General features: G+C 56.0%; 1 protein-coding gene across 6 annotated transcripts in view; it reads right to left on the bottom strand.

The window, feature by feature from the left end:
• Positions 1-13,994, bottom strand: part of RIPOR3 (RIPOR family member 3) — a 73,129-nt gene that overhangs the window by 18,049 nt on the left and 41,086 nt on the right. For all 6 annotated transcript variants that reach the window (XM_079946394.1, XM_079946397.1, XM_079946399.1 and 3 more), the window contains exons 2-5: positions 12,183-12,301; positions 5,377-5,523; positions 3,022-3,100; positions 12-35 (exon numbers count right to left, since the gene is read on the bottom strand). In XM_079946394.1, coding sequence (XP_079802520.1) covers positions 12-35; positions 3,022-3,100; positions 5,377-5,523; positions 12,183-12,301 — 369 coding nt within the window. The remainder of the gene's footprint in view (positions 1-11; positions 36-3,021; positions 3,101-5,376; positions 5,524-12,182; positions 12,302-13,994) is intronic.

Genomic DNA, 13,994 nt, shown 5'->3' with positions numbered 1-13,994 from the left:
GTTTCCCTCACCTTGTCCAGGTCATAATAGAAAGCCTGCAGGGGAGGAGAGGAAGGAGGGAGTCAGGACTCCAGTGCTCCTCCAAGACCATGAGGCTACATCCCAGGGGCGCCTGAGCTCAGAGGACAGAAAGCCAGCGGCCACTCCGTCCTCTGAGGCCTGCAGTCAGCAAGCTGTGGTCCAGGCCAAGCAGAAAGAATGAGTAAACACACGGGCTTTGGGTGAGGCAACTCTAGGCCTGACTCTATTTGCCAGCTGTGTGTCCCAGGCAAGTTTCTCTACCTGTCTGAGCCTCCATTTCCTTATGTAAAGTGGGGTACCAACAGCACCGACCCCACAGGGTAGTTACGAAGAGTAAAGGACGGTGTAAACTCAACAAGAGGGGAACCAGTGCAATTTGATTATTTAAGGGGTGACTTCAGCCATGATCAGAGGAATTGAGAGTGGGGAGAGGCGGCCAGCACCACCCAGGAGTTCAGGTCTAAGGAAACTGCAAATCCGGACTGGTCCATCCGGATTCGCAGGGGGCCACGGTGTAGCCAATGAAAAGAATATATTGTCGGGATGGGGGAACCTTTGTATAAAGGGCCAGATAGTAAACATTGCAGCTTTGCAGACCACATGGTTTCTGCCACTGGAGCATGAAAGCGGCCACAGACAATATGTAAATGATGGGTGTGGGCTGTGTTCGGATAAACTTTAATTCCAAAACAGGCCCTGCTTTGCCCACGTGGGTTAGAGTCACTGTATCTGAGCCTGGACGCATTTCCACAAAGTTGGCGATCCACTAAGGAGAAGGACTAAGAGGTGGGAGAGTATGTAAGTTGCGATTTCATTTTTGTAAGACAACTGTTAACCAAACCACTCTATATGCACAATCTGTATATTTGCATGATTATGTGACCAGGGAGGAAAATATGGAAAGATAAAGACTAGATTGTCCTCAAGGGCTAAACAGGGTGGGACAGAGAAGATTGCAGACGGGAACCAGTCAGGCAAGAAGGAAAAGATGGATTAACCCCGTGCCAACGTCTGTTTTCCTACATATGCATTTATGTGACATTGTACGTGTAGGATTATGAAATTAAAACTCTATGTAAGGGGACTTCCCTGGTGGTCTAGTGGTTAAGACTCCACACTCCCAATGCAGGGGCCCCTGGTTCAATTCCTGGTCAGGGAACTAGATCCCCACATGCATGCCGCAACTAAGAGTTTGCATGCCTCAACTAAAAGATCCCTAGTGCTGCAACTAAGACCTGGCACAGGCAAAATAAATAAATATTTTCTTTTAAAAACACACACAAAAACAACTCTATGCAAGAAATTAAGAAATAGGAAAGTTCCCAAGGCTTTGGAAAGAAAAGTAACTGCACAGCAACTTCTCAGAAACTGAGAACTGGACCCCAGGTGCATCGTCCCTCTGGGTGGCCCCAATGCAGTTGCTGCCCCGTCCCTGCCTCAGTGTGCCCACCTATGAAATGGGAGTAGCTAACACATACAGACCTTTACATAAACCTTGCGTCCCTTAGAGTTACTTCTAGAACAGAGAAAGAGAGACCGGAGGACGTGAGAACAGCCACACCCACAAGAGAGGGAGGCCCGGCAAGTGCTCGGAAGGGCCGGGAACCAGGCAGCGCCTCCTTCCGCCTCTGCACTGACCCATTTGCCCACCAAGGACAAGGCATGAGTGAGTTTGCCCGGCCTTCCCTTCTCCAAGTGGGCCGGCAGGCTGGGAGCCCTGCATCTCCCACCCTGTCGATCCCCGAGGTCTTCTTTGCTGGGGCCAGGATATAGAGGTGAGGGGACACGACTTTGATAGATTCATTCCCCACCCCCTCCGTCAAGCCGGTGGCCCGCTCTCTGCATTGGCCCTTGGAGGAGCAGGGCTGGAATGAGCTAGAGAAAACCATAGACATCAAGGCCTCCTGGTTTCTGCTTCCAGAAGTTCTCATTAAGGACAGGAGGGGTTTTCACAAGGCAGCAGCCAGATAGAGAAGAGGGGCTGGGAGGGACTCCCCAAGATGCAAAAGAAAGCCTCCCCACTGGAGAGATGCAGGCACCCAGCAGTGGGGTCCTGGCAGTGCCAGCAGATAAAATGCAAGATACCCAGGGAATTCCCTGGTGGTCCAGTAGTTAGGACTCCACGCTTCCACTACAGGGGGCACGGGTTCAATCCTGGTCAGGGAACTAAGATCCCGCATGCTGCACAGCGTGGCCAAAGAAAAAAATACAAGACCCCCAGTCACATTTAAATTTCCAATAAACAATGAATACTTTTTTTTTTTTTTAGTATAACTGTGTCCTGAAGATTGCATGGGACATACTGAAAAATGATTTGTTATCTGAAAATCAAATTTAACTGGGCATCCTATTTTTTTGGTTTGTTTTTGGTATTGGTTTTTTGTGGCGTTTGTTTTGTTTCTTCTAAATCTGGCTTTGCTAAGGGGGTGGCAGAAGCCCAGAGCAGGTGAATCCTGGGCTAGACAGGCCCCAGGGCAGCCTCAAAGATGCCACTCGGATGAGAGCAAAACTGCAGAGCCGCTGGACGTTGTGGGAACACGCAGGGATGATCAAGGACGGACGGTGTCAGGGCCACTGGCACAGTGACACACCCTGGATTCAATGCCTGATCCAATTTCCTGCCATCATGTAAGCCACCCTGATTGCAGGGGGCCCAGATGGCCAAGCGCTACAGAATAGGGCCATGTAATGTAGACACCCCTCTGTACACCCGCCTACCTTACAGTTACTTCTAGAACTAAAGGGAGGTGGCCCAAAGATGTGTGAACTGCTGCACCATGTGAGGGCGGGGGGCTGCCGGGAGCTTCCCACCAGTCTGCGAGGTTAAATTCATCCAGGTCCAAGTGAGGTTCATTCATCAAAAATAAACGTCACTCCTTAGGCCTCTGAGTTCCAAGACTGAGATTCACACCCGTGATGCAGGCAACGGGGTGAAAGAGGGTCCATCTTGGAACACTGGCCAAGGCTGCTCGCCTGGGAAGGGCCCGGGAGGGGTCTCACCAGCCTGGAATTCCTGCGGGTGTCCTTGTGGCGTCCTGACAGGTAATCCAGCTCGGCCTGCTGGACGCACAGATACTCCCTGTGAGGAGAACAAGGAAAAGGAGTTGGAAAAGGAGCAGAGAAAGGAAAGAAACAGGCAGATGAGCAGAGTTCCAGGGAGGAGGCAGCCACGGCCACCAGCAGGGGGTGGTCAGCAGGCTCAGGGGTCAGAGGGCAGACTCAGCCCAGCCCCAGGAAGCCCAGTCCCAGCTCTCCCAGCCTCCACATCCCACACACCCAGGGCTGTGCGCCCAGCGCTGTACAAAATAGGGAATCCCTTAGGTAATTCCCCAAACAGCCCTGCAAACAGGAACTACTGTTATTATACCCATTTTAGAGATGGGCAAACTGACCCTGAAGCAACTCAGCGCAGGGTCACACAGCAGGGAAGAGGCTGAACCCAGGTCTGAAACCAGGCAGTGGCCTCCAGAGTCCAGTATCTTCACCCCAGCCCGTGGGGAGGTTACAGAGAGCACACCTCCCTCACAGCCAAAGGCAGGCCGTCCTGCTGTCTGGATGCCCAGGCCCAGAAAGGGGCCTGACAAACCCACCCTGGAAGGCACAGAAAAAGCCGTGGGCCCAAGGGGACTTTTCATGTTGCGTTTTCCGCCAAAAAGAGACTCGGACATGAAACCTGAGGTCTGGACTTGGGGGCCAGGTGGGGGCCCCGTCCTGCTCCATTGTAGATTTGCTGGCTTACCCCAGGAAGGTGACGCACCCTCTCTGGGCCCACTTACACTACCTTCTGCCAGACCACAGCTCCCTCAGGGGTTGGGCTCCCCAGGAAGAAGGAGATGCCCTTGACCCCAGACAAGTCTCAAATGTGCGGTCCTCACAGGAATCACCAGAAGCTTTCCTGGGAGAGCGGCACCTTGGAGATAGGCCTCCACCCTCTGGGCACATCCCCGGCTCCCACGCAGCACCGGCGCCGGGCGCACTGTGGGATGACCCCTGTGTAGGGAGCCAGGCACCGGCACGGAGGGAGGTGACATTTACCCTAAGCCCAGGGGACAGCGGGGCAGGCAGCCTTGGCCCTGGAGCCCCACTCTCTGCTTCCTGGCTGTGGGAGCCTGGACAAGATGCTTCCCATCTTTGGGACTCAGTTTCTCGCCTGGAAGAGGAGGCTGAGAGAGTCTCTCACGGCATCAGGGACACGATATATATGAAGCACCAAACAAGTCATAGAGCTGCTGCCGCTGTTATTATTATTATTATTATTGTTATTATTATTAATTAGTGAGGGATGAAGAGCAGGGTCACAAGACGTGGAGAGCAGGACAGGGCATCCCAGGAAGAAGGAAAAGCCTTCCATTCGGCAAATGTGCGAATACCCCTCCCCCACCTCAGCTCCCACGCTGACCCGACCACTGTGCCCCTAATGGGCCGATCATGCTCCTGCCCCAGGGTCTTTGCACAAGTGGCTCCTTTGGCTTGAAATGTTCTCCCGTCATCTGCAGGGCTCACCTCTTCAGGTTTTTGCTCAAATGTCACCTTCTTAGTGAGCCCTTCCTTGAACACCTTATTTAAAATCAACCGCACACCTCCTACCCTGATTTGTTTTCCTCCATAGGAGCTACCACCCCCTGACATACTCTCTATCCTACTTTTCTATATTGTTTATTGTCTGTGTGTCCCCCACTGGGATGTCAGCTCCGCGGGGGCAGGGGTTTTTGTGTTTTGTTCATTCCCGTACCCTGCGCCTGGCACTTGATAAGCCCTCAATAAAAATATGGGGAATAAGTGACTGAATCTTCCTGTTCCCACCTCTGCTCAGTTATCAGTCAGTCTCTTCCTCACTTGAATCCAGCCTCCCTGGCCTCCAGCTGTTGAGCAAGCTCCTACTGCAGGGCCTTTGCCCGTGCCGTTCCCTCTGCCCAAGATGCTTGTCCCCCAGAGGCCAGCACGATGGCTCCTTCTCGGAAACCACCAGGACCTCCTCAGTGAAGCTCTCCGGGCAGCCCTGTGTGACAGGCCTTCCACACGCTGTCTCTCCATCACCTCCCTCACTGCCCTCTGGGCTCGTGGAAGTTACGGTATTGATCACATTACTTTTTATCACCGTCTCCCCCTCCACACCGTGAGCTCCATGAGACCGGGGTCCCCCTGCCGTATTCACTGTGTCCCCGGTGCCCAAGCACAGGGCCAAGCACATGGCTGCACCCAGGACATGCTTGTTGACTAAACAGATAACCAGGAGCTCCCTCTGTGGCCTCTTACAGCAGAGACCCACCCACGTTCCCCAGGAAGAGGCAGAGAGGACCGAGCAGACGAGGACAAAGAATGCACTTGTTAAAGGCCACGAATAGCCATCCTTACTTGAGGCCTCTCTTCAGTGCTTCAAAGATCTTCTTCACTTGCTGTGGCTTGGGATCCGAGCAGACAGACCCCTTCCGCAGCGTGCCATACATCTTGGAGGATTTCACAGGCATTCGAGACCTCACTGAGTTCCTGTGGACGGACTTTCTGTGAGAAGGGATGGGGGGGCGTGGTCAGAGCAGGGGTCTGGACCAAGCCCTTCTCAGGGGCAGGCACTTTGGGAACAGTGGCCAGAGCCCCAGGCAGTCAGCAGACCTGGCTGAGTCTCACCCCACTGCCACCAAGCTGCGTGGTCTCAGGAAAGCTGCCAAGACTCTCTGGGCCTCAGTTTTCTCATCTGTCAAATGAGGGCTTGGATATGAGGATTAAAAGAATAATAGGGGCTTCCCTGGTGGCGCAGTGGTTGAGAGTCCGCCTGCCGATGCAGGGGACGCGGGTTCGTGCCCCGGGTCTGGGAAGATCCCACATGCCGTGGAGCGGCTGGGCCCGTGAGCCATGGCCGCTGAGCCTGCGCGTCCGGAGCCTGTGCTCCACGACAGGAGAGGCCACAACAGTGAGAGGCCCGCGAACCGCAAAAAAAATAAAAAATAAATTAAAAAAAGAATAATAACACTAACCTGATGTGAGAAATTAACTTACAGTGAGAAATACAATCAGGCAGCCCAAATGCCAATGCTGTCTGTTTGTGCTCTTCATCAAGCGCTGTGCAGGCAAAGCAACGTGGGAGGCCAAATCATAGTCCAGTGGTATACCCATGGGTTGGGTACCTGTTGGCTTTGCCTGCCCCACATCCATTCCCCTCCCTCTGTTAATAGCACCTCAATTTCCCTCAGGGACATCTCCCCAACTCTGCTCTTTATACATATAGTTTGGAGGGAGGTAGCCTGACAAATCACCATACACACACACACACACACGCACACGCACACATGCACACACGCACACACGCACACATGCACACACACACACACACCCATGCATCCATGGGCATTCTGAGGCAAACCCATGTCCCAGTACTGGGTTAGTCAACATATTGCACTTCCTTGGAAGAGAACTTCTCCCACTTCCTTCCTCATCTTCCTCGGATGCACTGAAGAGCCAGCTTCAACCATGTGCACTGGGGCCCCCCACAGGTATGGCCAAGCAACAAGAGAGAAGGAACAGGCCCTGGACAGCCTATGGAGCAGACGGTCCATTGGCTCTACACTATTGTTGGTCCTCAGACCACAGTAGGAGGACCACTTTCTCAGGGGTTCACCATTTCTGCTTCACTCGGGAGATATCCTCCTGCTAGAAACCCAGCTCCGAGTGTCCCTGGATGCCCTTCACAGTCTGCTGCCCTTTTAGGGTCTAAAATCAAGGGCACAGGCTCATTCATTCATTCAAACACCCACAGAACGGGGCTTTCTCTGAATCATGCAACATGATGGGAGCCAAGGGGCCAGAGTCCCACCTTCAAGGGTTCACAGTCTGCGGGGAGGGGTGAGGGGCTTGTGGTCTGGAGAGCTGGGCAGGGGGCAAGTGGACACAGCTCCATCTCCTTCGCCAGGCCTGGGAGAAGGGCCACTGGGCCATCGCCAAGCCCTGGTCCCCAAGAGGCCTGGCAGGTGGCTGGGCTGTACTTCCAAGCCAACCAGACACTGCACATTCCACACACGGTCACAGGGTCCTGTGGTTGACTCAGCAGAGCTGTCCTGTCCACCCCTGCTGTCGGGCATCAAGCCCCAAACCCCGTGGTTCCCCAAAACATGGATGCACAGCCACATTACAGGCCAACGTGCCAGAAATACAGGTCCCAGGGCTTGCCCGGGGTTGCTGAGAACTGGGTCCCAAGGGTGCTGCATCAGGGAAGGACCCGGAGCCCCGCCCTGGAAACCTCAGGGGCCTCACCAAGCCAGCAACTCCTATCATCTCACGGGACACAAGCTCCTGGTCAGCCGCCCATGGCCAAATTCTAGCCCCAGAGGGCACAGGTATTTAATCTACTGCAGCCTCAGTTTCCTCATCTGTAAAAGGAGGATAATAAGAGGGCCTGCCCCACGGAGTTGTCATGAGATAGTCATTCATTCAACAAATATTCACTGAGCTCCTGTCATACACCAGATGCCATTCTAGGGGCCAGGGGTAGAACAGTGACCAAAACAGACAAAACCCCTGCCCTCGTGAGCTGCCCTGCCAGCTGGGGAGACCGTGGGAAGTGGTAGCAAGCACAGACTCCGGAACCACATGCTGGGGTCTCTATCCGGCTCCCCCAGTTATAAGCTGTGTGACCTTGTGTAAGTTATTGAACCTCTCTGCGCCTCGGTTTTCTCATCCATAAAATGGGGACCAGAGAAAGGGTTGCTGTGAGAGTTACATGAGTTAATAAATGTGAAGAGATTCAAGCAGTTCCCAGGAAAGAGTGAGTGCTATATATGTGCTGAAGGTAATAAGGTAATTTTTAAAAGCACATATCAGTTATATTGTACAGCAACTATACTTCAATTTAAAAAATTATATATCAGGGCTTCCCTGGTGGCGCAGTGGTTGGAGTCCGCCTGCCGATGCAGGGGACGTGGGTTCGTGCCCCGGTCCGGGAAGATCCCACATGCCGCGGAGCGGCTGGGCCCATGAGCCATGGCCGCTGAGCCTGCACGCCTAGAGCCTGTGCTCCGCAATGGGAGAGGCCGCAGCGGTGGAAGGCCCGTGTATCGCAAAAAAAAAAAAAAAAAAAATTATATATCAGATAGTGCCTAGTGCCAAGAATAAAACCAAAGGCAGGATAATGAATGCAAAGGGTGAACAGGGAAGGTCCCTCCAATCAGGCGATGCTTGAGTCTGGGTAATGTGCACGCAGCCCTGGGGACTAAGCTCACCCCTGCACCTGCCGTTGCTGTTATTCATATATTATATGTCAAGGGACACTTTGCAGAGCCCAGGCAGGGACTGTGCTCCCTCCTCCCCGACCCTCCCGGAGGCCACATCAGCCACCTCTTGGAACACACCCTCCACAAAGTTGCCATCTGCAGGCTGGCAGGGACAGGCAGGGCTGCAGCCTCGAGAGAAACAGGTTTCAGACAGGCTAGGGTCCCCGGCAGGTGGGCAGACAGGCAGGTGGGGTGGGTGAGCAGCTTGGAGGTGGGGCTGCAGGAGCCCCGCTCACCTGCCAGCTCCCAGAGTCCCACAGTCCCCGGCAGATGCGTGCCCTCGGCTGGATCCCACTTCCATCTACCTGGCAACTTCCTCGCCCTCGCTCTGTGGCTGTGCCTGATAGCACCGGCTCCTGGGGAAGCTCTGAACCCAGTGCTCGTGTCTGAGGTTCAACAGAGCAGGTGTGGCGGCCAGCCCCGCCAGGGACAGTGATGTATGTGCAGCCTCCGGATGGCGAAATCAGGTTTCACGTCTGGCCCAGTGCCACGACTGTCAGGGCAGGGAGCAACCTCCAGGGGCGGATGTCACAGCAGTTCTGGGAGGACTCAATAAATATTAAACATCCCCCGGCAAGCCAGACGAGCTTCCAGATGGGCACGTGTGACCCACGGGCCCCAGCCCTCACGTGAGGCCGCTGGGCCAGCCCTTCTACCTGGTGTCGTTGGGAGACACTATCGGAGGCCCGGTGCACAGCTGCTGCAGGTGCAGGATCCGGAGGTAGGAGGGGCTGGGGGCGGGGCAATAAATAAGAGGACCGACTGGACACGTTTCAGGTGAGGACTCAAAGCTGGGTGTAAGCGCACCTTTCCTCCTGCATCTGGTGGTACTAGACGTCCAGGGATGATGACAAACACGCGCACGGCACTCGCAAAGGTCAAGCTCTGCTCTGGGTGCTTCACGTGTACTAGCCTGTTTCTCCTGATACGTGTCTCTGAGGTCTAGCCCTCCTCTCTGCCCCCTTTCTCTAGCCTCCTCTCCTTGAAAATCAAGGGCTGCTGCTTGGTTTTCACACCTACACTTCCCAGCCGTCCCTGTGGAGGAATTCCCAGGTGGTGCGGACCTTGCAGGGTCTCCTGGCTCAAGAGGGTCCCTGCCTGAGGGAGGGGAGACCTGGCTGAGGGATGGCAGGAAGGGGTTAAGAGCAGCCCGTGCCTGTCAGTCAGGGCAGAATGGGACAGTGTCAGGGCCTGGCTCTCTTCTTCATCTGCCCACCTTATTATGTACGGCCTTAGGTTATAATATAGTATTATACATTTATTATATGTGGCCTTGTTATAGCAGTCATTCAACCTTAGTGTAAAATTTCCTCACCAGATTACTTCCCCAAGGGAATCCTTTGATTACACAATAAAGAAAAAAACAACAACGCTGTCCAGAGGCAAAGGGGCTTCAGGTGCCAGGGCAGGGGTAAGGGCTGGGGACATCTAAGTGGAGCCAGGCTCTTCTGCTCTCCTGTCTAAGGTTATTTTTGCCTGACCTGCCCCCGCTGCTGAGCACCTTGGCAATGTGGCCCTGTTTCAGCCTGGTTGGATTACTTGGGAAATAAGGCCAGAGGTGAGGCCTGAAACCTGATCCAGACCGTCCAGCCCCAGAGCCAGGGTCCAGATCCCTGGGAGCTGTACAGAGACAGGAAGTTATGTACAGTTATGTACAGAAGTTATGTACAGAGACAGGAAGTTATGTACAGTTATGTACAGAAGTTATGTACAGAGACAGGAAGTCAAAAATAGATGTGCTGCTTCTCTGCCATCGCGGGCAGCTACTTCCTCACCCCTGGACAAGGGGACTACAGAGAACCAGGCCCGATGGAGGCCACTCAGGAATCTCAGAACCCGTCCAAGCCAGGCATCCTCCAGTAGTCCCTGCAGGGTTGGGGGATGGGGGCAGGACGGGGAGCCCCAGGACATTTACACCACTGTCCCACAGGCCAGCCGCACACCCACTTTCTGTCCCTCAAAGCTCATTCCCACCTCAGGGCCTTTGCACCTCTGTCCCCTCCGCCTGGAAGGCTTTCCCACGCCCACACCCTGTCTGCACGTGACGGGCTCCTCTTCTCTCTGCCTTCGTTTAAATGCCTCACTGGGGGCCTCCTCCAAGCCCCCTGCTGCCCTCCTGCCTCCCTGCTTTAACCCCTTCCGGGAACCCGCCACCAGCGGCATCCATCTTGACTATCACTGGCTTATTGTTTTCCCCGTCCTGAAAGGAGGGCGGGGCCTGGGCCTGTCTCCACAGCCCGGGACGAGGCCTGACCGGAGCCAATGCTCCATAAATACTTGTGGAAGGAATTAGGGATTCCTAGGGGTGCTTCCAGGATTTCAGCCCTGAGATGCCACTCCTCCCAGGCACACCTCAGAACCGAGAAGCTGGGCTGCCCTGAGACAAGGCGAGTGAGCTGGGAGGGCCTGACCGCAGGGTCGGCCTCACAGTGATGGGGGGTGGGGCGGGGGGAGGGGAAGGTGGGTCTAATGCGCAGCTGCGGAGCCTATGGACAGAGCACGAGGAGGGCCTGCCGGGCTCGGGTGGTCCGCACCCCCAACCCCCAGGAAGTGGCTTTGAAGCCAAGGCCTGATGAGATTAAGCGGGACCAGGCCAGGTGAAGCGCAGTGGAGAGGGTTCCAGGACGAGGGCAGGGCCTGTGCAAAGGCCTGGAGGACAGAGAGGCCAATGCGGCTAGAGCCCAGGGCTCAGGATGAGGCTGGCCAGCCAGACCCTGCCGCGTGGGGACCGGATTGCGCTCTCAGTGGGACGGGAACCTCCGGAGGGTTTCAGGTAGGGGAATGCCAGGATGAGATTTGGTTCTGCGCCCTGCTCTGGCTGAGGGCCCTGCCTGCCCACCACGGCTGTTCAGACTGGCAGCCGTTTGGGGCCCTCAGGATTCCTGGAGCCAGGGGCCCGGCACGCCTGAGCTGGCAGGGCTGTGGCCCCAGGAGCAGAAACGCACCCTCCTCCCAGGCATTACCTGCAGCGGGAGGAGACACATCGCAGATCAGCCGTGAACTCACGTCTGGAGGGTCAGTACTAAGCAGGTCTGTCTCTGCCTGTCTCTCCTCCTTGGAAAACTTCCCACAAGCCCCTACTGCGTGCCAGCATGTGCCGACAGCTCACCATGTGTCACCTCACTGTACCCTCATGACAAGCCCGTGAGGGAGGGACATTTGTGATCCCCATTTCGCAGATGAGGAAACCAGACTCAGAGAGGTGAAGTCACTTGCCCCAGGTCACAGGTGGCCCTACTTCCCATTCTATCAAACAGGAAGAACAGGGCTTCCCTGGTGACGCAGTTGTTGAGAGTCCGCCTGCTGATGCAGGGACGCGGGTTCCTGCCCCGGTCTGGGAGGATCTCACATGCTGCGGAGCGGCTGGGCCTGTGAACCATGGCCGCTGAGCCTGCGCGTCCGGAGCCTGTGCTCCGCAACGGGAGAGGCCACAACAGTGAGAGGCCCGTGTACCGCAAAAGAAAAACAAAAAACAGGAAGAACATTCCATCCTAACCTGGCCCCTAGGAGACTAAGTTCCAACTCTGAATCAGTCTTGCTGTGTGACCTTGGGTGAGCAGCTCTGCCTCTCTGAGCCTCAGTTTTCTGATCTGCCAAGTGGGCCTGATAAACTCAAGCAGATCAGCTTCCAGGATCAACTGCCAGGAGCACGTAGGGTGACACCTGTTCAGATCTGAAGCAAATTACAGCTTTCTCCCAACACCAAGCGTCTCACTCACAGACACACAGACACAGACATACACAGACACACAGACAGACACAAACACACACTACCCTGCGCTGCAGGCCTGGCATGAGAGTGAGCCTCAGGGTCACTGGCGTGGGAGGAGGATGCCCCGCCGGCCCCCCGATCCCTGGCCCTCAAACAAGCCTCCCACACACAGCCCGGGCAGAACTTACGCGATCCTCCGGCTCTGGGCACTGCTGAAGCCGGCAAAGGAGGCGCTCCGGCCCATGACCCCCACAGCCCCTGTGTCCCCAGAGGACAGGAACCGCACCCTCACCGACATGGCTGTCACCTGCAGGGAGAGGGCAGGACAGTCAGCCTCGAACTGGCACCCGGTGAGTGCTGACCGCAGGCTGGCTACCCTCCACCGTGGCCCCCAAGGGCCCTACAGCAGCCCCAGAGAGGGGGCGGCTGGAGCTGCCCCCAGCTCACAGATGAGAAAACTGAGGCTCAGTGAGGTCAGGGAGCTTGGGGCGGGGGGCAGGAGCAAGATTCGAGCCCAGGTCTCCGCACCCTGTGCTTGGGTCCTTGATGCCTGTGTGATGCAGGGGGCACCCAGCAACTCGTGAACCAGCTCCTCTCGCCTCCCATCAGCTACTCCTCTCTGCCAGTAACCCTGACCCCCCTCCACAAACCCCCGCTGAGCACCTCCTATGAGCCAGACGCCGAGTAAGGCAGGCCCAGCCCTCGCCCTCCAGGGCTCCAAGTCCAGCAGGCGGCTGACGGGCCACCATTACCGTAGGGAGTCCATAGTGAAATGATGCGGGTACCAGACCAACCCATGGAGGAGGCGCCCGAGAGCTGAGAAGGAAAGGCCAGGAGGGAAGAAGGGAAGGGGAGGGGAGGGAAAGGTATCTGAAGCAGAGGGAACGGCGTGAGCAAAGGCCTGGAGGCGCAGAGGACAAGGTGTAATCCAGCAATGGAAAGAAGTCCAGGGGGGTGGGGGGTGGCTCCAGGTGAGGTTGGAGAGGCCAGCAGAGCACAGGTCAGGGTGGCCTCGGTGGCCGCAGGAAGGACTTTGGCCTTGCAATTGGCCAAGGGTAACTGGGAGCCATGGGAGGTTTTGAGCAGGGGGTGAGTCAGCCCAGTTCACATGAGGCCAGGCTGCTGGCATCAAAGGCTTCCAGAAGCCACAGATCCATTACCCCATCTCTGACCCAGGTTGCAGGGAGGCCAGCCTAGAACCCTGGCTGTCTTTACGTTTTTCCAAACCATCTCGAGATTGGAAAAATGCCACCACATCCTTTGGGAATATCGTCCAGTGTCTTCCAACACAATAGGAAAGTTCTCCCCCATATCTAACCTAAATCTCTGCTGCTACAGTTTTATGCCTCACCCCTCAGCCAGGGTGGCGTCGGTGCAAGGATTCTGGGGACCCCACTGCCCTGAGAAAGCTCCGCTCCGCCAACTCCCTCCTATTCCCGCTCGGTAGGGCCCCTGCTTCCCACATCCCCTCCGCCCAGTGGCTGAGCCCAGACTCCACACCTTTGCCCACCCTGGGGCCTCTGCCTGGAAGAACGTTCCCTTTGCAGCCACGTCTATCCAGTGTCTATCCTGCATTTTGTTTGTAGTCAGCTCCCACCACAAGCTCCAGAGCCCTCACTCTGAACCCCCTGGCAGATCTGCGTGACCCCCCACAAGCTTCCTCCTCCTCCGATACCTCCCGCAGCCCAGAGTCCCACACGTGCTGTGCATAGGTGAGCTCTGGAAGCAACAAAGCCAGACCTGGGCTCAAACCCCAGCTGCAGCTGTGCCGCTCACCGGCTCTGGGCCTCGGTGATCACGCCTGTAAAATGGAAATTCAGAAAAGGACCAAGGACACAATGTGCTGACAGCACATGATGTGAAATAGACACCAGAAAGAGCCGGTTGTCTGTGCGCCATCGGCCGACCAAGACCCCAGCCTGGAGACCCCAGCTGCTGGGGCAGGTGAGCCGAGGAGCGACCTCTGGCCCCGACGGAGGAAGCGGCGAGTGTCTGCGGAG

The sequence above is a fragment of the Stenella coeruleoalba genome, assembly GCF_951394435.1.
Source record: "Stenella coeruleoalba genome assembly, chromosome: 15".
In the NCBI taxonomy this organism is placed as follows: domain Eukaryota; kingdom Metazoa; phylum Chordata; class Mammalia; order Artiodactyla; family Delphinidae; genus Stenella; species Stenella coeruleoalba.
Note: the sequence above shows the minus strand (reverse complement) of the source record. Positions and strands in the feature narration are given on the sequence as shown.